The sequence below is a fragment of the Sylvia atricapilla genome, chromosome 14, assembly GCF_009819655.1.
Source record: "Sylvia atricapilla isolate bSylAtr1 chromosome 14, bSylAtr1.pri, whole genome shotgun sequence".
Taxonomy (NCBI): domain Eukaryota; kingdom Metazoa; phylum Chordata; class Aves; order Passeriformes; family Sylviidae; genus Sylvia; species Sylvia atricapilla.
The window spans coordinates 951,916-978,307 of NC_089153.1; the positions used below are offsets into that span (position 1 = coordinate 951,916).

The 26,392-nt window shown below is 48.2% G+C and overlaps 1 protein-coding gene across 4 annotated transcripts in view; it reads right to left on the bottom strand.

Annotated features, from left to right (window-relative positions):
• The window catches only part of FBXW11 (F-box and WD repeat domain containing 11), a 55,129-nt gene extending 35,941 nt beyond the window's left edge, over positions 1-19,188 (bottom strand). The window contains exons 1-3 of one of the 4 annotated variants that reach the window (XM_066328851.1): positions 19,073-19,188; positions 10,845-10,924; positions 3,381-3,482 (exon numbers count right to left, since the gene is read on the bottom strand). In XM_066328851.1, the coding sequence (XP_066184948.1) occupies positions 3,381-3,431 (51 nt within the window). In that variant the 5' untranslated portion in view covers positions 3,432-3,482; positions 10,845-10,924; positions 19,073-19,188. Of the gene's footprint in view, positions 1-3,380; positions 3,483-8,403; positions 8,512-10,844; positions 10,925-19,072 lie in introns of all 4 variants that reach the window. The other 3 variants (XM_066328854.1, XM_066328853.1, XM_066328852.1) reach the window with 3 other exon arrangements.
• Between the last annotated feature and the right edge of the window lie 7,204 nt (positions 19,189-26,392).

Genomic DNA, 26,392 nt, shown 5'->3' on the forward strand with positions numbered 1-26,392 from the left:
GCCAAGGATAAAGGACAGGAAAGCTAGGGGTGCTATCCCAAGCCTCCAGAGTACTGGGAGAACTGGGAGGAGTCAGGGGAGCCTCAAGTCTGAAAAAGCCACTGCAGGAATGTTAAGATCTGGCCTGTGGAAGAACAAGCTGACATCTCCCACTGGCAGCTCGGGAAGTGAGACATTCCTTGCTCCTGCAGTGAATTACCTCTGTTAAAGCTTCCAGGCCACACAGCCCATGTGTGAACACAAGAGGGAAAGAGGAGCAGGGCACTACATGCAATTAAGCTGAAAACTTCAAGAATAGATGGAAAGATGTAGGAAACAACCTTTTCTAAGAACCCCAAAGACCTCGGGAGGGCGTAAATAAGCATGACAAAACCTAAGCGGAGTTTTAGAAGAGAGATAAAATGATTTTTTTTAAAAACAGAAGTGGAAGAAAAGTGTAACTGAAGACAGGGAAGAAACTTGGCGGGGCAGTAATTGGTTACTGGTTTAATTTCATTGTATCTCTCTAATAATTCATTTCCCAATACTTATTTCATCACCTCCTATATTATGCAATAATTCAAAGTGATGCTAGGGCTCTTATCTTCTGCTGCCTAATGAGCAGTGCTCACTTCACACTGGAGATGTTTAGTCACAGAGCCCAGGACCCTGCCTGTCAGCCCTGCTGGAGCCATTTCCCAAATCAGCACCACAAAACACACTCAAAACCCAGCCATGCTCCAAGGATGAAGCCACAGAAAGTGCTGTATCCACAGGGTTGCATCACACACAAGAAGCAGTTTCTCTAAAGACCTGAACAAGAGTTTTGGTTTTAATCTTGCAGAGAAATCCATATCAAAGCAAATGAAGCAGGAGCTATTGGATACCAGTGTGTTTGTGTACAGAAACATCTACGCAGGTAACTAAGGTAACTAAGCAGTTAAAACTAAGGCCTTGTAGCAGTTTCAAGTATTATGAACTGGCATTTAATATGTACTTCTCCATGCAACAGAAATAAGTGTTAAGTGTCAGGGACTTTATTTCCTAATAATATCAATTAACCAAATGACAGAGTAGAGGAGAGCAAACCTTAAGTATCACAAAATAGGAATTGATATTTTTTAATAAATTACCTGATTCTCTTCTGCATTCACTAACAGCTCACAGAAAGCAGAAAGCAAATATTTCTCCAGTAAACTGCAGGTACTATGCAGGTATTTCACTGCATGAGGAAAAGCACAGAACACACAGCCAGACTGAGAACTGGAACACCTCCCCCAATCCACGGGCAGAGGGGGTTTGCTGAAACGCTACAGCATGATTTTCAACAGCCTTGTTAGGTTTGATGATTGTTAACAGTGCCACAGAAAAGCAGAGCAAACCTAATCCCTGATTTCTTCCTTTAGGTGAGTGGCAGGTGACTGCAGAAACCTAAAGGTTGGAAAAAGCCCCAGGAGTGAGTAGGAGCTTCCTGAAGAGATCCTCCAAGGCTCCAGAGTGAAGCCTGCTCTTCCCCCTTTCTGGCCTGTTCACTGGTTACTCTACACACACCACACACAACAGATACAATCCCAGATAACTTCTGTCAGTCACCCAGGAGCTTCTGTATTTCCCTGCCAGCACTTCCTATTAATCAATTCACTCTACCTGAATGCATGCTACAGAACCAAGAGCTCCTGCTATCTGTGCCTCACCTAACTTCTGTGTGGGCTTAGAGCTCAGGAAACAATGAAGGGCAAGTCACAGCGTCAAAAATAATAAATAGAGAAAACAGCTGGTGCCATTTTTGCTTCCAAGTTCCTCTTCAGGCATCACTGAGTCACACATCCAAAAAGAGAACTTTTTTTTTTTTTTTTTTTTTTTTTTAATAATCCCTCACAGACACTTCTAAAAGTCTCAAAGCATTTTCTAGTTGCAGCTCTACAAAAACAAACCAACCTTAATGAAAGAAAAAACCCTTTATTTTGGTACAATATTTCATTGAACTATGGAATATCCTGAGCTAGAAAGGACCCACAAGGATCATCAAAGTCCAGCCCCTGGCCCTGCGGACACCCCAACAAGCCCATCCTGTCAAAATTAGAAGCAGCTTGCAAATACTGCCAAGACAGACACCAAACCTGTGGGACTCTGCCCTGGCATGACTCTAGATGCTCTTCTGTAAGCATTATTTGGCCATGAGTGCTCATTTCTATAAAACTGAATTGTCCATCTGTAAGTTTGTCTTGGATATAAGTTTTTGTTCTTTGAATATTCTTTCAAAACTGGAAACATAAAGCATTCAAACAGAAAAACAGATTTGCATTTTAACAAAAATTCTGAAGGAATTTCTGGTAGTGTAAATCAGATTTGCTGAATTTCAAATGGCCATATTTTGCAGGTGAGAGGAAAGGTTTCGAAAAAACTGGTTACTCTCTAAGGTAAGACACTGATGTTCTTCAGCGGCTGACCTCAAATGGAGTGACACACAAAACTCAATTGTTCATTTTCATTCACAAAAAAGCAATTTCTTTTAAGTACTCATTTTATACACATGAAAGACTGAACCACTGAATAATGCTCTTATGTTACCAAATAGACTAATGTTAAATAATCCCGTTACATTCAGAAACACTTTGGGAAGTGCCACAGTTACTACACATGTTCAGCATTTTCCTTCCAAGGTAAATACCCTGGGAGTTCAAGATTGTTAACTGGTCCCCAAAGTTCCCTTTTTATCATTTTCAATCCCTCCCAAACCAATGAAGCAGCAATTCCCCATCTATAAATTATGCAGGCTCAGCTCCAACAGCTTACTAGAAGAAAAACAACAGAGAACTTAGGATTTAATGGTTTTCTATGCAGACCACCTCTTCCTCCCCCCTCCTCCCCCCCATCCCTTGTTCTTCACTTCTTATAAGTTAAAAAACTGAGCTAACAGGGCAACCCAAAGACCCCAGGGCTCCATGCTCACTATTCTACATTCAAACATGTGCAAAGATTAAGGTAAGGCTACACCCACGACCACGCTTAGGAGCAAATAAAAAGCTTATCCTTTCTAAATTAAATCACACAAATATCACAGGCTGGTCAGTTCATTGCAATTTAAGAGAAATGGCAAAGCTCATTATGTTATTTTTAAGTTAAATGAAAAAGCAAAACGTAGCAGGCAACATGCAGAACTATGCTACTGATATCACAACTTCAGTTAACAGGCAATAAAACACAACAGCTCATCCCCCCCAGCCCTACTGCACAGAAAGCCCTTAAAGAGTCACTCCTACAATGCAGTTAAGTAGAAGATTTCAGAAAAGGATGCACAAAAAACATTCAGCAGACATAACAATTTGATTAAACAGAGTCCTGAGAGTTTAACACAAGTTCAACAGCATAACATTTACAACAAGAAAGAAGAAAGGCACCTGGAGACATCTGACACTGGGCATGCTCTGCAGGCATCTCAGTGCGCACATGCTCTCTACCAGGTTGGAGCAGCCTAGCCACAAAGACCTTGGCACAGAACACTGCAGGGTGACAAAAAGGAAGGAAGAGAAGAAGCAGTTAGATGCCACAACAAATCACTCAAGGCAGGCAACTCATTAGTATGTTAACGTGGGTACTTATCTATGTTATTTCTACATTCATCACAGTTAGCTGCCGAGGGTAAAATAACCACTGAAGATCCTGTGCAGCAATCGAGGACAAGCCATCCCTCTGGCCTGAGCTCCTTTTCCCCCTCTGTAACCTCGTGGCTTTAGTGCCCAGCTGAACATTTTAACTGACCCCCAGCAGCTGCAGAGTTTTAGTTCACCCACACTGCTGCCCACAGCAGAGCTTCTGGGGCAGAGGCCTCACCCAGAGCCCAGCCTGGCCAAAATCCCTACCCGGCTGTGCCCTGCACAGTCCCCCTGGGGAAGGAGGCCAGGAGGTGACACTGGGGTGGCAGAGCTTTAGAAGCCACCTGCAGGAGCTTTGAAAATTAAGGTTTGGCACTCCCAGTGTCTCAGCTTTCTCAAACAACCTGTGGTTCTTTATTCTGCCCTGGGACAGACAACCTGACAATGGGAGCACGTTCTAGAGAGCAACCACATTTAGCTCAGTTCAAATTGCATGACCAAGTTCTGCTTAGTCAAGGAATCCTAATGAACTGGGGAAAAATGCTGGAATTATAGTTGAAGATATCCTGAAGCCAAATTATTCCTTGGCTACATTTACCATTCTTCCTGCCACCCAAGCTAAACTACCAAATTCCCCACTGCTGACACAAGAAGTTAGGAAAAGTTTGGAGATCCCTTCTGTTTCTTTGCTAAAGCTGAAGAAATTTGATGCAGACAGACTCCCCAAGATTTTTCTAGCTCCCCAATATTATTTCCCAGTTCCTTTTAAGGACACAGTAGTACACACACCCAATAAAGTTAGGGAAAAGTATTCAATCGCCACCATCAAGCAGTGCATAAACCCAGCTCCAGTATTTGGCACAGACCAAGCTTTCAGTTTTCCACACAGGCTTCCAATTTAGATACAACACCAAAACTTGAAAAGAAAAGTCTCACACAGGTCAAAGCTGAAAGTGGAATAGCTGGAGGTGAAGCCTCATGGAAAGCTGTTTGCGTCAGGCCTAAGGAGGGGGAAAGAGCCCAGAGCACCTGAAAGGCTTAAAATTTTTTTTTTTTTTAAGTATCTTATGAATAAAACAAAAGAAAGACTCATCTTTTTATCTCCATGCTAAGGGGAAAAACTACAGCAAAACCAGCACAAGAATGCCCCTAGCAGCACCAAAACACATTGAAATTCTCTCTCTCATCCAGCAGGAAGGTGCTGATTCCACAGGGATGTCCTGTGCTATGCACTTGGCATGGCAAGAGTGGGAGCATATATCTTATGGATAGCAGTAAAAATATTAATATTTATGTTTTACTGTATTATCATTTTGTTAACAGCAAAACAAATGCACAGTTTTCAATTACCAGAAGTTTTTAAAGTTTATTTAATGTTTAGAGAAATGAGATTTAGCTATAAAGTAATTACTCCAGTATATCTGTAATTACTTTGCAGTACTTAACGTTGACATTTCCTCACACTAACATAGGAAATTTAGCTCCCAGGACACTTCTAGGACAGTCAACCAGTGACAACAGGGAAATTACCTTCACTTCAATAATACACAAAAAAAAAGAGGTTTTCATATTTTCAAAAAAGGTGGGATGTACTGTTAAAACCCACTGATTGAAGATACACACTTTATATAGGTCTGTTTTTAAAAACAAGAGTGTACACATCAAGGAACTGCAAGGGGTTCTGCAACACTGAACCAGTAAAATTCAGGGTATTGCAGCAGGTGTTGATTAAAGCCCAAGAACGTTTTTAAACACACAGGCCTGTTAAAAAAGTCACTTTGCTCACATGACTTTATAAAAGCCATTGATAAAAAACACAGCAAACCCCTCTCCTGAGACATTCAGATCAGGTGTACAAAGCTGAATATAATGTTCATTATGAATTTACACCTGGAGCTGTCCACAAATTATAAGCTAAAAATCACTGGTTTAGAGGTTATTATGAGGGGGGAGCAGGGTAGGAACTAGTGCAGCTTAATAAACTGAATTTTAAGTACTCAAGAGAAAAATGGGTAACTTGAGAACATTTTTAAAGATTTAATTCAAAATGCATTAGACACCGAGGCCACTTCCATGCCAAGGTTAAGCCACACAAAACCCCTTTCACAGCATTACGAAACCCTGCATGAAAGGGTTTAGAAAACTCCCCGGACACTCAGCTGCAGTACTGCTATTGCACAATGCTACAAATTAAATATTGTGTCCCACTTCACACCAAAAACAGGAACGTGCAAATATTTGGGTGCTTCCCTGACATGTTATTGCTTGACCCTGTCATGAATAAAAGCTTAACAATGTTCCAAGAGCTTCATGTAGCACTGGCCCTTCTTTCACCAGGAGCTCAGCGAGATGCAACACACTTTAATAAAGTGTGGGAAGGGGAAAGTGCCAGTGGCCAACAGGTACAGAATTAAATGGGAACACAGAGAACAGAACTGCCCAGGTTAAGGGAAAACCAATTGAAAGGCAGATTTTAAGGAATAAGGTAATTAGCAATGCAGAGTTTTAACTGCCTCACATTGTAAGGACTGTGGATCACCTGGAGGATCTGCTGGCAGAGCTGAGAGGGGCTGTGAGCTCCAGGGCAAGGAGGGAACAGACACAGAAACCCTCATTCTGATCTCTTCAATGCTTTGTGCTCCTAAAGATTTGTACTCTAATTTTATTATTCGCTGATTGATGTAAATTCCATACACAAAGAACTGCTTTGGTGGTCTAGCCCCAGGAATTACATTTCAAGCTTTATGTTTCAATCTTAAATCTCGAATTTAAGCAGCCTATACAAAATACTGCATTCCCAGTGAAATGTGTAAATACTCAGTTAAAAGGGAAGATGCTTCAATGTCCTTAAGACTTAAATGTAATGAACTTCTTATATTAACAGCAAAGCACACACCAGTGTGCATCCAATAAACCGTCTTTGTAGCTGGGAACTTTTAGGATGGAGATACAAAGAACACCCTCTCAGGCCCTGAACTATCCAAAGTTTTCCTTCACTCTGGACTTCTCCCAGGTTACAGCACAGCCTGGTTAAAGCAGTGTAAAATGCCCAGAAATAATTTCTTTCAGTGCATCTGATACTATCACACAGAAAGCCTCACACTTTTGTACCCCTTAAAAAACCCTCACCCTTTTTATCCTCTAAAGTCCATTAAATTGCTCAAGAAATGCCTATAGCCTGTATTCCTGATGGAATTAGAACACCTTTGCAACCCAGGCATGGCAACACTGCAGTGTCTGTCATAATCAGGAATGACAGCATCTACATAACCCAGATTTATGCTGCAAGTTTTATAAAATATTAAAATCATGACCTCAGAAGTTTTCACTGCATTAATTTTATTTATACAAGATAATTTAGGGAATCCAAAATTATTGGCATGTTTACAGCTTGGGAAATTGTGGTCTTAAGGCAAAAATATGCAAAAAAGGTACAACCAAATAACCTCAACCTTCATTGTGATTTTTTTTTCCAGATTTTTAGCTATAAGCAGCTCACATGCTACTCAACATTGGTGATTTCCTTGTTAGTTCACTTTGATTTAGGCCTGGACCAAGACAATTGGTATTTCTTTATTTCCATCAACACTTAATATTGATAATTTTATGGGTAAGTGGTGCTACTTAAACCCCTCTCCACGGCTGGGGGCTCAGTTCAATGCAGCCCAAGGGGTGCTCTGAAAAACCAACTTAGATTTGAGGGCAGTCTGACAGTCTGGGAAAGCCTGATGCTCCCACATGGAACTTAACAGCAAGTTCAGATCTCCCCAAAAACCAGCATTAACCACACTAAGACATAAAAAATACGAGCAGTACCACTGTTTCAAGGCCTTCAGTATTATTTTACACGTGGCAGGAACAGCAGCCAACTCCAACCCGCCCCCCCGGTCTGCAGGCTGGGACTTCCTCCAGATCTTACCTGGTACTTCTCCCATTAGGTTTTGACTCAGACAGTGCCAAGCAGAGCAGTGGTGAGGGCCTGGGCTGGGAAGGAGTGCCCCGAGTGTGCACAGGTGGGAAAGCAGAACATCCAAGGGTCTGTGTGAACACTGTGTGGGACATGCAGGGAGCAGTGACACGAGCTCCCCCAGAGACAGCCCAGCTGCCAGGGGACAGTGCCTGCACCTTAGCACAGCACTGCACATCTCCAGAGGCACAGACACGACTGCCTGACCAAGAGGAGCACTCTGGACTCCTCCTGCTGCCCCTCTGCAGCCAGGCTGTGCCCGGGGAGACGCCCTGTGCCCACGTGCTCCACACAAATCTGCTGGAATCAGTGCCAGGACGTCACCGCCTTTCCCACAGCCGAACCTCACTGGGCCTGGCGGATTCCGAAGGCTGTTGGAGTACCACCCATACAACACATTCCCACACTCCAGGGAGCTTCACGTGTGCATTCCAGCAATCTGCTTCAATTTCAGCAGAACCGGACTCAGGTCAACAGAGCTGGTTTAGATGTAATTTACTCTTGTACTTATTTCCGTTCTTCCATGAACTACAAATGTGAAAGTGAATTTCTCAAAAATAAATACCCACAGAGTGGAAAACTCATTTTAACTTGTGAAAATTTTTTGATTATTCTTTTACTGCTATCAGATCATTCTAAAAAAAATAGGTACCCAATAGCTGAGTCACAGCGCCATTAGGCAAATCAATTAAGCCAAATCATTGCCATTCACAATAAAAACTGCTCAATGGAACACCCTTCCAACAGCCATTCGAGATCTGCATGTAAGCGCTTGCATTTGGGGAAAAACACTAAGTGAGGAATCAGGAAATTTAAAGCAAGACAAGGGAAATAATTGATGAGAGAAATTCTCCTCATTACCACAGCGATGCTTTAGATAGGACACTGAATTCACAGGAGGCTGATGGATAACGCTGTCCCACTCTGCTCCTGAAGATCAAAGTGTGTGTTTGCTACACACAGTCAATGCTACAAAAGGAATACGGGTTCAGTGGAGAGAAGATTAAATGTTTTCTTTGAACAGAATACATCTTACTCCATTATACTTTATTCATCAGGGTAAGACTCACGAGATGCAGCAGCTCATTTTCAAGAAGATACAAAGGACTGGGAAGAAAATCCTAAGACGTTTGCATAAGTCACTCTGAACATTAGCTGAAATAATTTCAATTCTCCAAAATACACAGCATTTTGGTTAGCCCTTGCTTCCTTCATGTACATACACCCCAACTCCCACAGTTGTGTGATAACCTATCTGCAATAACATCTCCTGTGTTACATTAAAAGGCCATTTCTAAAGCAAAACACTTTATTCTCCTCTCCTGCAGCAGAACAGGGACTTACATCTCCAGCCAACAGCTCAGGACAAATCCTGAGCGGAGAACACAGACCCAGCGCTGCCAATCACACAAGAGAAACTTGCAGGGAGTCAAACACAGAGAAAAGCATGGCTGAAACTTGTCTAACACATTAAAAGCTGTCTCAGACCCTTCTGCACTAGGTTTTCAAGGCTGAGGACTAACAGAGCTAACAATAAATCCTACAACAGCAAAGGCAGGGTAGAAGCACTCGACAACTTCCAATGCCTGTGGGGCCTGAGCTTCCAGGAACAAGCCCAGGATTCCCAGGCAGGGGCAGCACACCCCAGACTGCCCAGGAATACTGACACAGCTCTGAGAGCTGCCTCACATTTCAGAACATTCAAAACATGGGCAAGAGCAAAGCCTCCAACCTGCTCAGCTCTACTGCTGCCTTTGTAGGGCTGGCTGATGTTTCCAGAAGTTAAGCAATATTAAATAACATTGAGGATCTTGATCAGCAGGAGCACTCATTTATGCTTCCTCTTTTTTTCCCTGCTCAGTGTATTTTAAATTATTTCCTCTTTTTCAGTTTTCATCACTAAAGATGCCAAGTTCACTTCTGCCTCCCTGTTCTCTCATTTTAGAAAAAGGCACACCCTGAACAGCAAATATTCCACAGAAAGAAGTTATTTTACAGTTTTAATTCCAAATTGAGTCTGATGGGGATCTGGAACAAATTCTATTTAATACCAGATGAGAATGCAAGAAATGCGTCAGTCTGAGGTTAATAAGTATTTCACTTAGATTGTCTCTGGTTTATTTTAAAGAGTCACACTAAAACAGACTTCTCCACCCTAACCAAATAAAATTTGACTACTTGAAAAATCAAACTAGGAAACAGCAGCACCCTTTGCACAGGTAATTAATTATAAATGTACTTATCAATTAAATTCAAATATAACTTTGGCACAAAACACCACACCAGCAAAACAAACACAGAACTAAAACCATGCATGAAATCAATAGCACCTACAGGAGTTTCTGCTACAGGAGGTTAAATACTGAGGCCTCACCATTCATTGCAGTAACTGCCTACAAAGGCTGAGCATTACTGCTGTTACTGTCCACAGGAATCCAGGTACATTGTTTCATACGACTAGAAATAAGTCGTCAAGTCCATCAAAGCACCAACTTACAGTAAAGCTGGGCACTGGGAGGTGCAGCTCTCCCATTCACACCAGATACGATACTGAACTTACATAACTTTATTTTTCTGCCAGCCAGGGACCCAGCTTGCCTTCCTGAGGCACAGAAACACTTTCCAAACTCATCTCCAAGATAACCTGTTGTAGCCTTTTGCAGGTATCCAAAATCTCAGAGGAATGTGACTCCAAGTACAATCACTCCCCCTTACTCTGAAATAAACCCACAGTGGCTGTGATGCTCCTCCTGCCACCCCTGCCCTACATCTGTCCCAAAACAGCTGGGCCACACCTTCACACGGACATTTCAGGAAGGGTTTAGGACACTGACTCCAACTGCTGCCCACAACAGAATTTCAAATGGCACTTCAGCAGGAAAAGCTACAGGAAATTGTCCTAGGAATAACCAGAGAAGTTCTCTCCAGTTCTGATGGACCCATCAGAGGACAGGACAGAACTTAGAGCTGGGACCTCCTCGAACTCCACGGGGAGGCAAGGCAGTCACTGCCAAGGCTGCTCTCCCCTTCCAGAAGCAGAATGTGGCAGCCAATGGCTCCGTGCCCTGCACACGCAGAAGTTCACCTCATGTTCCCAGGCCTGCGTTCCACAGCAGACTGGCAATCACCTCCAGAACTGCTCCTGCATTTCCTGGCCATTCCCTGTCTGACTGGAGGCTCAGCAGCTGATCCCCTGTGCCCTAGCACTTGGGGGACATGAAGCAGTTAATGTGAGACACTGAATGTGTCAACAAACTCATCTAAGCAGAAGCAGCAAGATATAGTACAGGGTGACTTCTTACCTGAAACTTTGTTTCTGGGCTTCAGATCCACCAATCCAGAATGAAAGGGGATTCGAATGGGTTTTCCTTCTCAGACTTGTCTGTTAAAAGAGAGCAGCCAATCATCTTCAGCTTGGTGTATCTACTTCTTTCTTGAACGACATCCCAATTACTGCTAATGCTGTTAGAGACAAGGCAGCCCAGGCACCTGCCCAGACCAGGACCAACTACGTTAGTGGGGTCGTCGGATTGGTGGATCTAAGACAGAGAAACGCATTTTACAGACAAGAAATTGCTCCTTCCCTTACCCTGAGTCATCCAAACAAGTCTTTTGGGGCGCAGCTCACCTTGCTAAGATTAAGGAAGATGAGAAGAAGCTACAAAGCAGATAACAAAGCAAGTCCTAAAGCTTCAACCACCAGCCCCACACCTCGCAGGCCTGCTCCAGGAACAGTTTTGCACAACAGCTCGATGCAGTTCTCTTGGTCTGCCATAAACATCCTCTAAAGCACTTTACTGCAATGATTATTTCCCTGTTTCCAGGCTCAAAATGACCTCATCTGCCTTACATGTCTGCAGCACAAAGATGGAGCTGTCAAGACATTCCTGATCTGAACAACAGCACTGAATTCAGTGTATTTGCAGTACTGCTGTGTCTCCAGAAAACAATCTAGAACCAGGAGAGAGTAAGACACTACACTACTCCTGAGTCCCCTCTTGCTAAGCAGGCAGATAAAAGGCCTCCAGCCAGTCCTGCCAGCAGTACAGTGAGAGTGTGACTGCTTTAAAGCAGCTGGTACAGTGATACCTCAGAGGAGACGGGGTCTGCAGAAAACTCACACTCCATGTGCAACAGAAAGCTCAGCCTACAGAGACCAAACCATGCAACTTCCACAAAAGCTTCAGAAACTTTGGCCACGGCTACAGAGCTTCCCCTACCAACAGTGAGAACCAAATGCTGCAACATCCCCAGAGGAACACATCACTACCACCTCTCACCCTCTCTCCTCTGCTTTGCAGCCCCTCCAGAGAGCAGAGCCTCAGCCTCCACTGCTGTGTCCCACATCTCAAGCTCCAGCAACACAAGAACGGGTGGAGAAATTGCCACTGTCTCCAGGTGTGCCAAGAAACCGTCTCCATAAGGACAGGACTGTCCCTGACTGCCCACAGCTCCCCAAAGAAAGGAGCACTTTTATGGTGGGGTGATTTTCTGCTTTCCAGCCACTGGCAAAGGCAGTCAATCCCAGGGCAGCATTTCAAGGACAAAGCAGCGCTGCAGGCCCAGTACCATGTCCAATGCATGATTTTTAAGGCTGCCAAGGAAAGTGCTAGGATGTCAAGGCATATGACTCAGAAATTTCAGAGTACAATATAGCTCAGCAAGAAGCCAGCTATCAAATTATATAAATGTACCGATTTGCTAAGTCATTGCAGAGCCAGCAGGATGCTGGAAGGAGAGGCACTTACTTCTCCATGAAGGCAAACTCTAACATTATTTGCAAGTGTAACAGCACAGGTCTGATTTTTGTCTTCAGAAGGACTGGTTGTGCTGGAGACAGCCTGAATAACAAGTTTTCCTGGCTAGTCCTCCCTTGCCCTACAAAAATTACCAGTGAGACTCTCTATCAAGTCCAAGCTGGAATTTACTAAGTTTTGCAAATTATGAGTATAGATTTTCAAAGAGCTTTAGGCATTTTTATCTGAAAACCAAAAATTGGCTTCACTGCAAAGGTTGGAAGCCTTGAAAACAGCCCCATCATGCAAACTATGCTGAAATACAACCTCACACCTCTCAAAAAGGCAAACAGTGCACAATGGCACAACAATGGAGTTTTGTACCAAAACTCCACATTCAAGAACTCCTCAAGAGAATGAAACTTAGAGCAAACTTTCAACGCTGAATATATATATACATGTGGTGAGTCTCCTCTTCTCCTCTAGGTCAGTGAGTAAACCAAAATTCAAGCTGCCAACAGCTTGAAGTTGACCCAAATGCTTTTTTTTTCCATTTTACCCAGAAAACACACCACTCCCTATTTCTAGCAAGTAGGTCCCTACCTACATCTTACAAATTTCCATCTGTATTCATCCTACAAACGGGCCCAGGAAGCTGAACTACTCTTTGATCCCAAACAAAACTGTTACTTCCTGGGGTGAAAGTACAAGGATGCAAGTTCTGTGGGGATGTGGATTAACAAAGCACCGAAGAAACAACATGCCTTCAAACGTTCCCGTTGTTAATTCAGCCTGCCTGAGAAGCAAATTAAGTTTTCAGAAAGTGTCAGTGCTTTTTGTTGTCAAAACACTAATGGCATTGCGTTACTTTTGCATTATCTGCTCTCGCTCATGCATCGCTCATATTGGGAAATGTGTGGAAGTGGTACAGGAAAATGGAGTAGGCTGTCAGATGTCACACCACTGAGCTCATAAATACACCAATAAACTGGGGAAGGAAGGGGATTTTCCAGATTTTCCAGAAAAAGGGGATTTTCTGTGAATAATGATGCCATAAAAATCAAACCACTAAATCAGATTATGTAACAACATAAACAGTGGCATTCATATAAAGAAGATGTCACCCAAGGAAAAAGCTGGAAGGAAAGGATTGTTACCCATCCAAAGCATTAATTTAAACAACTCAGTCAATATTCTCATTTCCCTTCAATTCATTTTTTGCCCTGCAACAAAAAAAAATTCCTTGTCACGGAGCAGTCCTCTCATAAGCACGGTCTCTTGTTCTCTCCCACACATCATTCCTCTCACATTGGCACATTTGCTGCAACATCCATTTCATCTGAAAGCCATCAGCAATCTCCCTGAGCACGCTGCTGCACAAGCACTCTGAGCTGCCCAGGGAGGGGCAACTGAAAATGCCAAAGCACCAGCAAGCTCCAAACTGCACTGCAATAAACCCAGCACACCAGAGACACACGACAAGTTGATTTAACAAGCAGAAGAAGTGTTTTAAAAAACATGAAATGAAATGGTACATCCATCCTTCAAAGAACATTCCCAGGTCTCTCTGAGGGTACAGCTTGTAACAAAGCAGGTTGTTTTGCTGCGATGCTGCTCACAACACTCCTCGGTGACCCAAATCTTAGCAGTGCTCAAAGCTCTGTATCCTGAGGGACCCAGCTGGCACCGGCTGACACGCAGCAAAGGCAGAAGGGCGTCTCAAAGCAGCAACCCCAGAGCACTTCAGAGAGGACAGCTGCACCCACAGCAGCTGCCTGCAGAGACGGGACCTCGTTCCACACGGACACCTGGACAGGGATTTACCCCGGGAGCTCCGCCCCAAGGCAGAGCTCTGGGGCAGCCCACGGAGCCGAAAGCTGCCCGCCCACGCTCACACAGAGGAGCCCTGCACGAGGTCCAGGCTGCAGGGAACTTCCTCTGCTGCACCTCACCTGCTCACACTGGGCAGAGCTTGGAGAATTTTCTCATGTTAGAAAATGTAACTGCACGGTGAGGTGAGAAATCTCTGAGTCTCAAATGAGATTTAAAATGCCTCTGGTCAAACATCAGGGCTTAGTCTCCCCAAGAACTGGTAACTTCCTTTTATTAAGAACCAAAAGCAATTTAGTTTCAGAAGTTCCCCCACAAGTGGCATATCTGCAGCTGTGCTTCACCTGAATAATCTGATGGCTGCTGCCACCATCATCACAAACCTCAGGTAACTTTCCTTTACACACTTCTGCATCTTTACAGCCTCCTTCTCTCTGCCACCTCACTTCCCCAGTCAGGCCATTCCTTCAGCTCTCCCCTCCCAAAAGATAAAGACTTCCACACTCCTCTGTCCACTTCCCTCCTTTCACCACTCCGTTGGCTCCCAGTACAGCTGCCTTGCTCTAATTCATGTTCTTAAGCTCTTCCTTCCCATTTTCTGCACTGCTGCCAAAGCCACAGCAATCTCTTCTCCTCAGATCTGCATCCTTCCTCTGCAAGACCCTCTCTCAAACAGGACTGTCACCCCGAGAGCCTGGCAGCAGCACAGACCTCACATCCCCCTTCCCAAGGCTCAGCCTTCCTCACATCCATCCCACCACCACCTCTTTAGCTGTTTGCTCCAGCCACTGCCTTTTACCCCATGTATGAAACCCTGCATGCTTTACTGTCCAACATGCAGCACTCAACTCTGCTCATTTAGTGAAGGTTAGAAAAAGACACCAGCAAAGCAAACAGATTGTTACCCTGCTGAAGAAAGCACATCTAGGTTACACACAGGTTTACAAACGCCTCACTAACACTCCATCTACTCCAAGGCTTCAATTAAGAACCACTCACATTTCAGCTAGAACAGTAACTCCTTTGTCTCAGCTGCAAAGATGATCATTGCCTCTATCTGTGTCACTACAAAAGTCAACTCTTTGAAGGATTCCTCTAAGAATATGTGGGGAAAAAAACAACCCCACAAATCAACTGCCTGCATGGCTTGCAATGACTGTGACATGGAAGAAAAAAGTCAGAGCACTACAGCCCTACTGAGATATACATACAACAGCTGTATTTTAGCTTCCAAGCAGAATGTTGGGATTTTTTTGCACTTTAAGCTTTTAATAGTTTGGAGGCACAACCATCTCCAGCTGCAGTAACCCAGGGTACTTCAGGTACCCCTGGAGTGACATACAGCAGGAGCTGCTGTTGCTCAGGCAGGCCTGTGTGAAACACTTCCTTCTCAGACTGGTACCCCTGAACACCTCCACCTCACATCAAAGTCCTGCCAGGAGAAACAAAGATTTTTGGCAAGATATTCAATTATAATTCTTCATTTATTATTTACTGAGTTACTTAAACACTGGATGCTTTTGTGAGAGCCAGAGAAAGGTACTCTAGACACTGAAGGCCATGTCTAGAAAGGCCATGTGTTAGGAAGATTAGTTCGACATATATAACTTCAAGATACAAATGATAGCAGTGTGAACAACACTTGCCCATTTCATTCCCAGGCATGGCCTTTCCCAAACCTTTTCATGCTCCTACCACAGAGCAGTGAATGTTGAATTTAACTGCCAGCACAGGGACCTGTGTTTCAAGAGCAGCCTGGGCAGCAAGGCCACAGTGAAACATGAGGGTCATAAGCTCAGTGAGTGGGAGAATTTCCACACAGCTGGATTCTTGCTCAGCAGCCATCTCCCGTAGGTGGCTGGTGGGTACAGAAGCCTGAGAGCAGCAGATTGATTTTGTTATGCCATCCACATCTCCTGCTGCACACAGTCCACCCCATAAATGTATAAAAAGCCCCCCAAACTAGTTGCCACACTGACGTATTCCGTTACAACTACCTCAGTACAACCTAGACAGCTAATGCCCCCACTGTGAAAGCTGCTGGTAACACTAAATAACAATTATGGGAAGCTTCCTGGGAAAAAGAAGAACACAAGACTTTTAGCAGGTATTGAAGGTAAATGCAAATCACAGGGTTGATGCAACGGAACACAGATTTGATACACAACTCAGATCTGCAGGTAACAAAACTTACTTCACAAAGCATTGCTGTCGGTTCTTTAAAAGAGCAAAAAGGTCACAGTTATCTAGTTTCGCTGAGAAAACCAAAACCAGGGGCAGAAAGAGCCCTTTCAGCGACTGTGGCTGGCCCTCCATCTGTTCTGGATTACTTCCTCACACTCAGCATTTCCCTGAGCCCACGACTGAACCAGCCCCAGCCCCGCCAGGCACCGTGAGCCTCAGCCTGGGTATCCCAGCAGTCCCAGTTAACCTCGGCGGGAATCTCACCCGTACAGCTGGGCACCACCCACACATGGAAGCCATGGAATGGCATCACTCAATGCTCATCCCTCTGGGAACAACTAACAACAGGATCCACACAAGCAGCACACGGCACGGGGAGCCTTCAGCTGTCCTGAGGGACACAGCTTGGGAACACTCGCTAAAACTTCACGCAGCAAATCAAAGTTGTCACTCTGAAACCTTAAAATATTTCTCTGAGATTCCAGCCTTAAAAATAGAACAGTATTATTTCCATGACTGATTTTCCTTTAAATAAATGCAAATGATCCATCCAGGGAAGGCACAGTTGAGGGCTAGAACAGCGTGTCCTGAAACTTACATACAATTAACATGTTGACACATTACCTCTTGTTTATCAGCCCCTCAGAATTATGGTTTATTTGCTCCTCAGAACTTTCACATCACACATTTGCTCCTGTATTTACTACAGATTCACCCCTGGCATTGGAGGGAAGTGACTGAGCAGAAGTGCACCAAACCCCATCTCCCTGACCAAAGAGAGGCATAAAACATCTGCTTTTAGGAATGTGGAACACTCTTAAGAAGAGCAGCATCTTCTTAAGTCTGCCTCTAAGTCTGCCAGGCAGAGATGGTCCTGGGTTTGGGATGTTTCCCACAGCACTGACTCCCACGTTTCCAGGTCACACAGAAATCCCCACTGGGGAACTCAGCCCAAACAGCTTTTGCCCTGTGGATTCAAACAAATCCCTGGAGAATCTCCCCTTCCGCACCACACCAGAAGGCAAAACCTCCACATCTGCATTTAGGAATGATTTTCAATGATTTTAGGGAAACATCCCCACTGAAACATTTCCACAAGTGATTCGGGGCAAGCCTCCACTAAGGTTAACATTAAAGTCAACTACCAACTACATTGTACAGAACAACATTTTCTCTTAGAAACTACAGAATTAATTGTTCATATTATTAAATTTTTATATTTATCCATTTCTTGTGAAAGAGAGAAAAGTATATTTCTAAAACCTCCTACTGCATACTAAAACTCCTACTAATCTCACTGATATTTGCATGGATTAGCACATTTCCCAGCTCCAGCAAGTGGAGGATACAACACTCACCAGTTAAAGTCCCATTTGCTTCCTCCTGATACAACCTGGCCACAAAGAGGAGACACTAAAAGGGGAGAGCACTTGCCAAAACACAGAAAAGTGGGGGTTTTTGAATGCTGACAGAGCCAAACCTTCCAGTTCTGAATGCTATTTCATATATGCTCAAAGCACCTCACAGAACCCAAAGCTGAGGAGTGCTGGTGACTGTTCCACGGGGGGAAAAACCCACCAGAGCACAGGTCCCACCTGGAGAATTCAGGAGGCATCTCTCTGGGAGGCTGGTCCTGAGGCGGATCTCCACAGAGCTGCCCCAGCCCTGCGCTCCCTGCTGAGGGCACTGACGGCTCGGATGTTCCCCAGGGCAGGTGACAGAGGCTCCCTACGAACAGCTCTTAGGCCCTGCCCTCAGTGATCAGCAAAAATAATGAAAGATACACAAGGGCTTTGGAGGTTTTTCCCCTTTCTCATTTTATTACTGCTTTTTGAGACCAGATGGCACATTTAAAGAAAGTTCATATTTTTTTGGATCAGGTAGTTTAGGAACAACTCCACCGGCTAAAAAACCCATTTATGTCTCCACTGAACCCAGCTCACCTTCAGAGTGCCTTAAAGGGAAATTATATGCATTTTGCCCCTCAGTTCTGAAAAACTACATGAATTTTTTAATGTGACAGCAAGTTACGCTTAGAGAAAAGGCAATAATGCTTATAACAAATAAATTAGAGGAGATTTACCGATCACTATTCTCTCTCAACTCCTAATTTAATTTTATTCATGCCTAAAGGCAGAAAAACGAGGGGCCTCTGCTATTTACCTATAGAGATCTAATTTGCTTATATTAAAAAAAAAAAAAAAAAAACATAAAACCACCTCTTTCTCCTGTCCCCACCTGGCTACCTTTCCACTAACGCGAATTTAGCGGCGTAAGCGTTAATTAGGGGTGTATCCAACACACCAATTAGGTCTCGTTAGGTAATCCCGTGTGCGCTGGAGCAGAGCTGCAGCACCGCTGCTGCCCCGGCCCGGAGCCCCTCGGCCCCTCGGCGAGGTTTGATCCCCGCCCGGGGGGGTTCGAACGGGCCGGGGAGGGGCCGGAGCCGGAGACCCCCGCCCGGGGCAATTCGCTTTCGCTTCGTGGAGCGCGGCCCCGGCGCGGCTCTGCCCCTGCGGCCAGTTAATTGCTGTTATTTATTTATTTTCAATGAAACGGAGGCGCTCGTGGCGCCCCGGGCGGCCGGCGGGGGCCGCGGCGGAGGCGGGAGCGAGCGGATTCCCCCGCAGGGGCAGCGCGGCCGGGCCGGGGCCGAGCGCGGGCTCGACACAGCCCCCGGGCGTCGGACCCCGCGGGCCGGGCGCGCCGACGGGGCCTGAGCCGGGGAGGGGGGGCCACAGCGGGCGGGAGGGCGTGCGCGGGGGACGGGGGTGACTCACCATGAGCTCGATGGTCTTGTCCTCGATAACCGAGTCGGGCTCCATCGCGGCGGCCGCTCCGCTCCGCCCGCCCGGCCCGGCCCGGCCCCGCCGCCGCCGCCCCGCGCCCGCCAGGCCCCGCCGCGGCCCGCCCGCCCCCGCCACGCGCACGCGCAGACGCACGCGCGCTGCGCCCGCCGCGACGTCACTGCGCACGGAAGAGGCGGGGCCCCGGCGCGCCCGGCCCCGCCCCCAGGAGAGCCCCGCGCTGGCCGTTGGGCGCGGGCGGCGCGCGGGGGCCGCCGGGAGCGGCGCGGGCCTGAGGGGGAGCGGGAAGGCCGGGAACAGCCGATGGCCGCGGGGCCGGGACAGCGGCGGCAGCGAGCGCCTCCGTGCGACGGCGGAAGCGCCTGGAGCTTCGTCTCCCGCGCTGCCGGGACTGCCGAGCGCGGCAGAACCGTGTGGGAAAAGCCGAGGCGGCGGTTTGGTGCTGGACGCTGGGGGATCGAAAGCTTGGAAAGCGCCTTTGAGACTCCTCCTGTCCGCTCCCTCCGTGCCCTGGCACAGGGTGCCCAGAGCAGCTCTGCCCCTGGATCCCTGGCAGTGTCCAAGGCCAGGCTGGACACTGGGGCTTGGAGCAGCCTGGGACAGTGGGAGCTGTCCCTGCCATGGCAGGTGTGGCGCTGGATGGGCTTTGAGGTCCTCCCAGCCCAAAACAGCCTGGGATTCTGTGATATATGGACTCATGAGATGGCTCGGCATGTTGTACAGTTTACTTAATAAACAGTTCTGTTTAATGAGTCCTAATTTGTGCATTAGGCCAGGTCTTGCTGGCACCACTGGATATTTCCATGGAGCTGACTTCAACCCCTGGCAATGAGCAGCTTTTTCAGCCTTTTAGGTCTGGATCCTGCTGGCAAACTGTGCCACTGCCACAGGAGCCACAGAGCATCCAGGAGCCATCTGGAGCTCAGGTGCTTTGGGGACCAAGGACACTCAGGCTGCCCTGTGACCTCGCAGCAGGGACCAACTGCATTCATAAGCACTGGAAATTGGAAGGAAAACTGTCCTGAGCAGCAGTGTGCTGTGACAGCACAGCACTGGGCTTGCCATGAAAATGGACCTGCAGCTTCCTGCTAAGCATTTTTTTTCTGTTATCTGTTCAAATCTCTGCCAAATGGTGAAGAGATGGAAGAGGAACAAATGGAAATGGTGCAAAGTCCTTTCTTATTGACAACTCACCTCTTCCACAGGACACTGATGTCAGCAGAAAGGTCCTTCACCCACTCCAAATTGTTTAGAACAATACTTACTATGAAGTCTAAACCCTTTCTAGAGTGTTTAAAAGGTAAAGGAAGAGGTGCACGTGTCCCTCTCCATCAAACCCTGCTGCTGCTCACAGCCTGGGGGTGACAATTTGATGTGCCCCAAAAGTGTCCCCATTTCCATTCGTGGGGACAAAGCCAAGCCCAAGATGCCACTGCCCCAAAGTCCCTCTAAGCAAGGCCCCAAACCCACACAGGGGTGCCCCCACCAGCACTGCCCCTCACCCTAGCACACTCCATTGCCATGGAAAATCCTTCCTTTTCCTGCCAAACCTGGGCCCCACTGGCAGCTGGGCTGGATCCTTCCCACCTTCCCATCACAACCCCTAACAAAGGTGGAATTACACCCACTGTGTAGCACCCTCACACAGAGGTGTCAGTGAGAAAGGTGGGACAAAATCCAGCTCCATTCTGCTGTCCCTGGCATCAGCCATTGGCTCTGGACATCAACCAAGGCAGCAGTTGTTTGGGACACCAAAGTAAAAAATCAGCATGTCTGAGTCTAAATATACCCAGGGCAGGGATTTGCTGACAGCACAACGCTCCTGGTGCTTTCCAAAGCACAGCCTGGTGTTCTGAGTATGGGAAGGATTCCCAGGGCAGAGGAAATGAGGAGACAATCAAAGAGAGAAAAAAGCGGGGGGGAAAAATCTTCCATGAATTTGTACAAAGAGCAAATCAGTGTTGCCATCCTGGCAGTTCCAAGGGTTCTTGTACCACAGCCATGGATGTTGCACATCAGGATGGGACTCACTCTGGCAGGAGACATCAGATGGAATTGGAGCTCCTGTAATCTGCTGTTAATGGTGTTGTAAAAGCAATTCCTGTGATGTGAGAGAAAAAGAAAAACGTAGAAATTAATTTAGGAAAGCGTAGAAAAACATCAAATGTTTTGCCTTTAGTGTGGAACACCAAGGAGAGCAAGAGTGAGGATATCAATCCCTGTACCTGTAAATTAAAATTGCTTCTGACCAACTCACAACTGAAGACCTCATGAGGAGTGAGCAGTATGTCCAAGGCATAATGAGATAAGAGGTTCTGATAAATTTATTCTGCGATAGAAACTCACTGGGAAAGAGTAAGTCCTAGGAGAGGCTGAGGGAGCTGGGAAAGGGGCTCAGCCTGGAGAAAAGGAGCCTCAGGGACCTTGTGGCTCTGCACAAGCCCCTGACAGGAGGGGACAGCCGGGGGGTCGGGCTCTGCTCCCAGGGAACAGGGACAGGAGGAGAGGGAACGGCCTCAGGCTGGGCCAGGGGAGGCTCAGGGTGGACAGCAGCAGGAATTTCTCCATGGAAAGGGTGCTCAGGGACTGGAACTGCCCAGGGAGGTTTGGAGTGCCCATCCCTGGAGGTGTCCAAGGAAGGGCTGGAGGTGGCACTCAGTGCTCTGGGCTGGGGACAAAGTGGAATGGGGCACAGCTGGGACATGATCTGGGAGGTCTTCTCCCCCCTAAATGATTCCATGATTCAAGAACAATATTCCCGTGCCTTTTTCCTGGCTGCATGAATTTGAGAAGCAGTCTCTGGGTGTGCCCTGCTCAGACAAGGCTGTGCCAGTGACTCCTCCCCGGGTGTGTGACAGATCTGTGTCACACATCTGCACAGCAGCCACGAAGGGACACAGCTGCTAATTAGTGGTAATGAGGCCCCTGCTCAGGTGGAGGCACAGCAGGGCAGTGGGGCAGTTCCAGTGGAAGAGAACTTGCTCTGCCAGTTTTCCTGAGAGGATGAGGGGGAAGTGGAAGGGAAAGTCCTGGCGCCACCAACCTGGAGATATCTCCGTGTTGTGCAACAGGACAGGGATTCCTTGAGGGCCACCTCAGCCTCGCTGTATCAAAGCAAAAGCAATCCTGTGCTTAGAAAAACCGTAGAAACCACCATCCCCCTGGGCTGACCCCACTGAAACTCAGCCATCAGTTCAGTCCATGTTTTCTGTCCACCCATCATCCCAGGGAAGGATGTGCTCCCTGGTCCTCCCCACCTCTACTCCCAGAGAGGCTCTCTCTGTGTCTCACATGCCCTGGCAGCACCACAGCACACCTGGGGCAGCATTTTGGGGGTGACACCATTTGATTTTGCCTCACTACATCTTTTCTGGATAATGAGCTGAACTATTTGTCCCAACATCCTCCCACACCGGGCTGTCCCGGAGCCAGCCAAGCTTCCCTGGCAGCTGCACAGCCCAGACAAGCCCAGTGTCACCAGGGTCCTTCCAGGAGTCACTGCCCCTCTTACTTCCACAGGCTGGGAGCAGAGCAACCCGGGGAGAACTGGAGATCTTGATTACCTCAGCCGAGCTGATTTGAAGGTTCCCCACTCCAAACAAGTCCTGGAGTCAAAGTGCAGGGAAGCAAAGCAGCAAAACTGCCACCTGGGCCTCTCCAGGCACATGGCAGGGAACAGCCAGGCAGGGAAACTCAGCTATGAGGATTCCTTAGCCAGGGAAGAGGTGTTTGTGCCAGCGTGGGAACCTAGTGGCCAAACAGGTGAAGCAGCTTCTCAGGAAACTCGTGCCCTGGCACTGACAAGGAGAAACTGTGGGTGAGCAACAGCTTTGGTCTCAGCTCTGGAGGGGGCTGGGGTGGAAGAGGAAAGTCCCACACAAGGGACATTTACTCACCTGGACTTACAGAGGTCCTTCACCAGCTCCTGCCTCCATCCCAGCTGCCCAAGAGCTGCCATGTCCAGCATGGGCCCTGTGGCGGCTCTGGGGAGAGCAGAGCTGTGCACTGGGCATTGCCACAGGGCTGCAGCCGTGGCAGAGCCAACGGGGACACCTGGGGACACAGAGGGACGGGAAGGGAACTGACCCCAAAAGGGGCACAGTGAGATGAGAAGGAGCCCAGAGCCACCCCATCACAGCAGTGACCATGGGACACTTGCACAGAGGGGACAGATGGGTGGCTGTGGCAGGGCTGTGACAGGGCTGTGGCAGGGCAGTGGCAAGGCGGTGGCAGGGCTGTGACAGGGCAGTGGCAGGGCGGTGGCAGGGCAGTGACAGGGCTGTGACAGGGCAGTGGCAGGGCAGTGGCAGAGCTGTGGCAGGGCGGTGGCAGGGCGGTGGCAGGGCTGTGACAGGGCTGTGGCAGGGCGGTGGCAGGGCAGTGGCAGGGCGGTGGCAGGGCAGTGGCAGGGCTGTGACAGGGCAGTGGCAGGGCAGTGGCAGGGCTGTGACAGGGCAGTGGCAGGGCAGTGGCAGGGCTGTGACAGAGCTGTGGCAGGGCAGTGACAGAGCTGTGGCAGGGCAGTGGCAGGGCTGTGACAGGGCTGTGGCAGGGCGGTGGCAGGGCGGTGGCAGGGCAGTGGCAGGGCAGTGGCAGGGCTGTGACAGGGCAGTGGCAGAGCTGTGACAGGGCAGTGGCAGGGCTGTGACAGGGCTGTGGCAGGGCGGTGGCAGGGCAGTGGCAGAGCAGCAATGTTTGACTCCCCCACAGCCCCTCCCCAGAGCCCCCACTTCACCCATTTCCCCCTCAGCCCTGCAGCAGCTCCAGGTCACCTCCTCATCCCCCTCCTCACAGCAGCCAGGACCTGCCCTTTGATTTGGTTAAGCACCGACAGCAATTCAAAGGTGTTGGAAGTGCAATTTTTCACCACCAACTAAAAATAGCGGAGTGAAATTCCAGAGCTGCTTCCAGTGCCGCCGGCCGGGCCCGGGACAATGGCATCTGTAGCCCACGAGTGACAACAGCACAGGCTGAGCTCCAGCTCCTGAAATAACAACTCAGAAAGGGCAAATTCTGGCTTTAATTACAGCCAGACAAAAAGGAGCGTTTCAGAAGAGCATTATCAGAATATCTGGGCACACAGCGCCAGCTGCAAACTGAGCAGGGAATGCAGGATGGCCTCACCACACAGACACCCCAAATTTCAGGTATTCCTGAGGCAGGGAGGCACATGCAGCTGGAGCTTTCAGAAGAGCTAAAGCCTTTGGGACAAGGGGAAAAAACCCCTTTAGGCAGCTAGGAGCTGATGATCCACGACAAGGAGGCTCCAGCCCTGCCTCCAAACCCAGGTGCACACAGGGATGGGCCCTCTGAACCTCTCCAACACACACAGAAGCAGCTCCACGTGACATCCTGAAAGTGAGTTTTTTCTCTCAGTCCCAGATAATCAAGATTGGATCCCTTCTGGGGAAAGTTATTCCCCAGCAGAAAGCCACCAATCGTGCCCTTCTTCTAACCCCAAACGTGCTGGAAGTGCCCAAACGTGGCCCCATCGAACTCCCTTTCAAATTCCAGCAGCAATCCCATGTGCTGGAGGTAGTTGAGGCTCCTGGATGGGAGCCCTGCCAGGTGATGCCCACCTTTACAGGGCAGGGAGAACCCACCTGATGCACTGCAATATTCAGCGTGAAAAAAGGCACTTTTGGATTCAGAGCAACCCGAGTGCACCTGCAACAACAGCCAGGCTGCAGCAGAGGTGCTTTCTGAAGGGTGAAAGGGACCCAGTGACCTGATCCTGGCAGCTGAAAGGAAGAAAAGTTTCACCACGTCTCTCTCCAGAGGCCTCATCCTTCCGTGGGTGAGGAGTTGCTGGGAGAGTTCCAGGTGCCAGCCACTGAGGGGATGCAGCACCCACAGCCACCCAGACACAGCTGTGCGCTCACTGAAACGCGCAGGGGAAGAGCCAGGAACCAGCCAAGCTCCATGAGGAAAGAGCAGCTTCCAGGCACAGCCGTGAGAGTGGAGGAGAGCTCTGGGCATCCCTCCACAGCAGCCAGGCCTCACTGTTCCTGCTTCCTCTTGGAATGCACAACTGGAAAGCAGAAACCAGGCTTGGTGCTGCCAGTAAAGGGTCAAGTGAGAAATATTTGGGATTTTATTAAACAATACACACCCACGTGCCTGGCTGCACCAAGTGTGGAGACTGCAGGAACAGCTGTCTGCAGGCAGCAGCTTCCCCTGACTGCAACAATTAAAGGGATTATTTTTATATTTTTAATTTAGCGCTGAGCTCAGCTTGATGCCTTTACCTACACCATGAGCTGAACAGTATCACTTTTGTGTACCTGGGTCACAGTGTGACATTTGTGCATCACTTTTATATGTGCTCCTGCAGAAACCTCCCATGTCCAAAATTTGGGAATCCAGAGAATGGAAAACAAGCCAGGCCGTCCCGCCTGCCTGTCCCACAGCTGCAGATCAGAGACTGTGTGAGGCAGAGCACAAACTTGGAAGTCTCAGCTCCCAGGAATAACTCTGCACAAGCCCAAGTGTGACAGCAACAGGCCAAGAGCCAAATCTTGCTATTCCCATGGAAGGTGGAGGCTCAGTCTCGGCCAGAGGATCTCAGCCAAGCAACACCTGCTGAGAGGGGACTTAAAACAACCTTTTAAAGCCCTAATATTAATGATGTCCCTCACAAATTGCCTGCTGAGCTGGGGGAGGAGGCAGGTGCTCCCTGGCCAGCCATGGACACATGTGGGCTGGCCACAGGAGAAGCCAGAGAGGTCAGGGCAGGCCCACGGAGTCAGGACTCTGCTGTCTGGGTTGGCCTGGCCCCAAGAGGAAGAGTCGAAAAGGCTTCTTGGAAAAACGCCATGGGGTTCTGGGATTGGGATGTCAAGAGCAGAGTGCTGCTGCTGCTGGCTGTCCTTCCTCTTCCCCGGTGTTCAGAGCACCCCAGCTAACACTCACTGCACACCTGCCTTTGGACTCTTTCTTGGATTTCTCCCTCCTGAAGTCAGTTTTAAACTCCAGCTTCGAAGAGCAATTGAGTGTGCTGGAGAAGCACAGAAGCATGGAAATCACTGAAGGTGGAAAAGCTCTCCCAAACTATCGAGTCCCAGCAGTGCCCCATCCCCACCTTGTCCCCACCCAGGGCATTCAGTGCCACCTCCAGCCCTTCCTTGGACACCTCCAGGGGTGGGCACTCCAAACCTCCCTGGGCAGTTCCAGTCCCTGAGCACCCTTTCCATGGAGAAATTCCTGCTGCTGTCCACCCTGAGCCTCCCCTGGCCCAGCCTGAGGCCGTTCCCTCTCCTCCTGTCCCTGTTCCCTGGGAGCAGAGCCCGACCC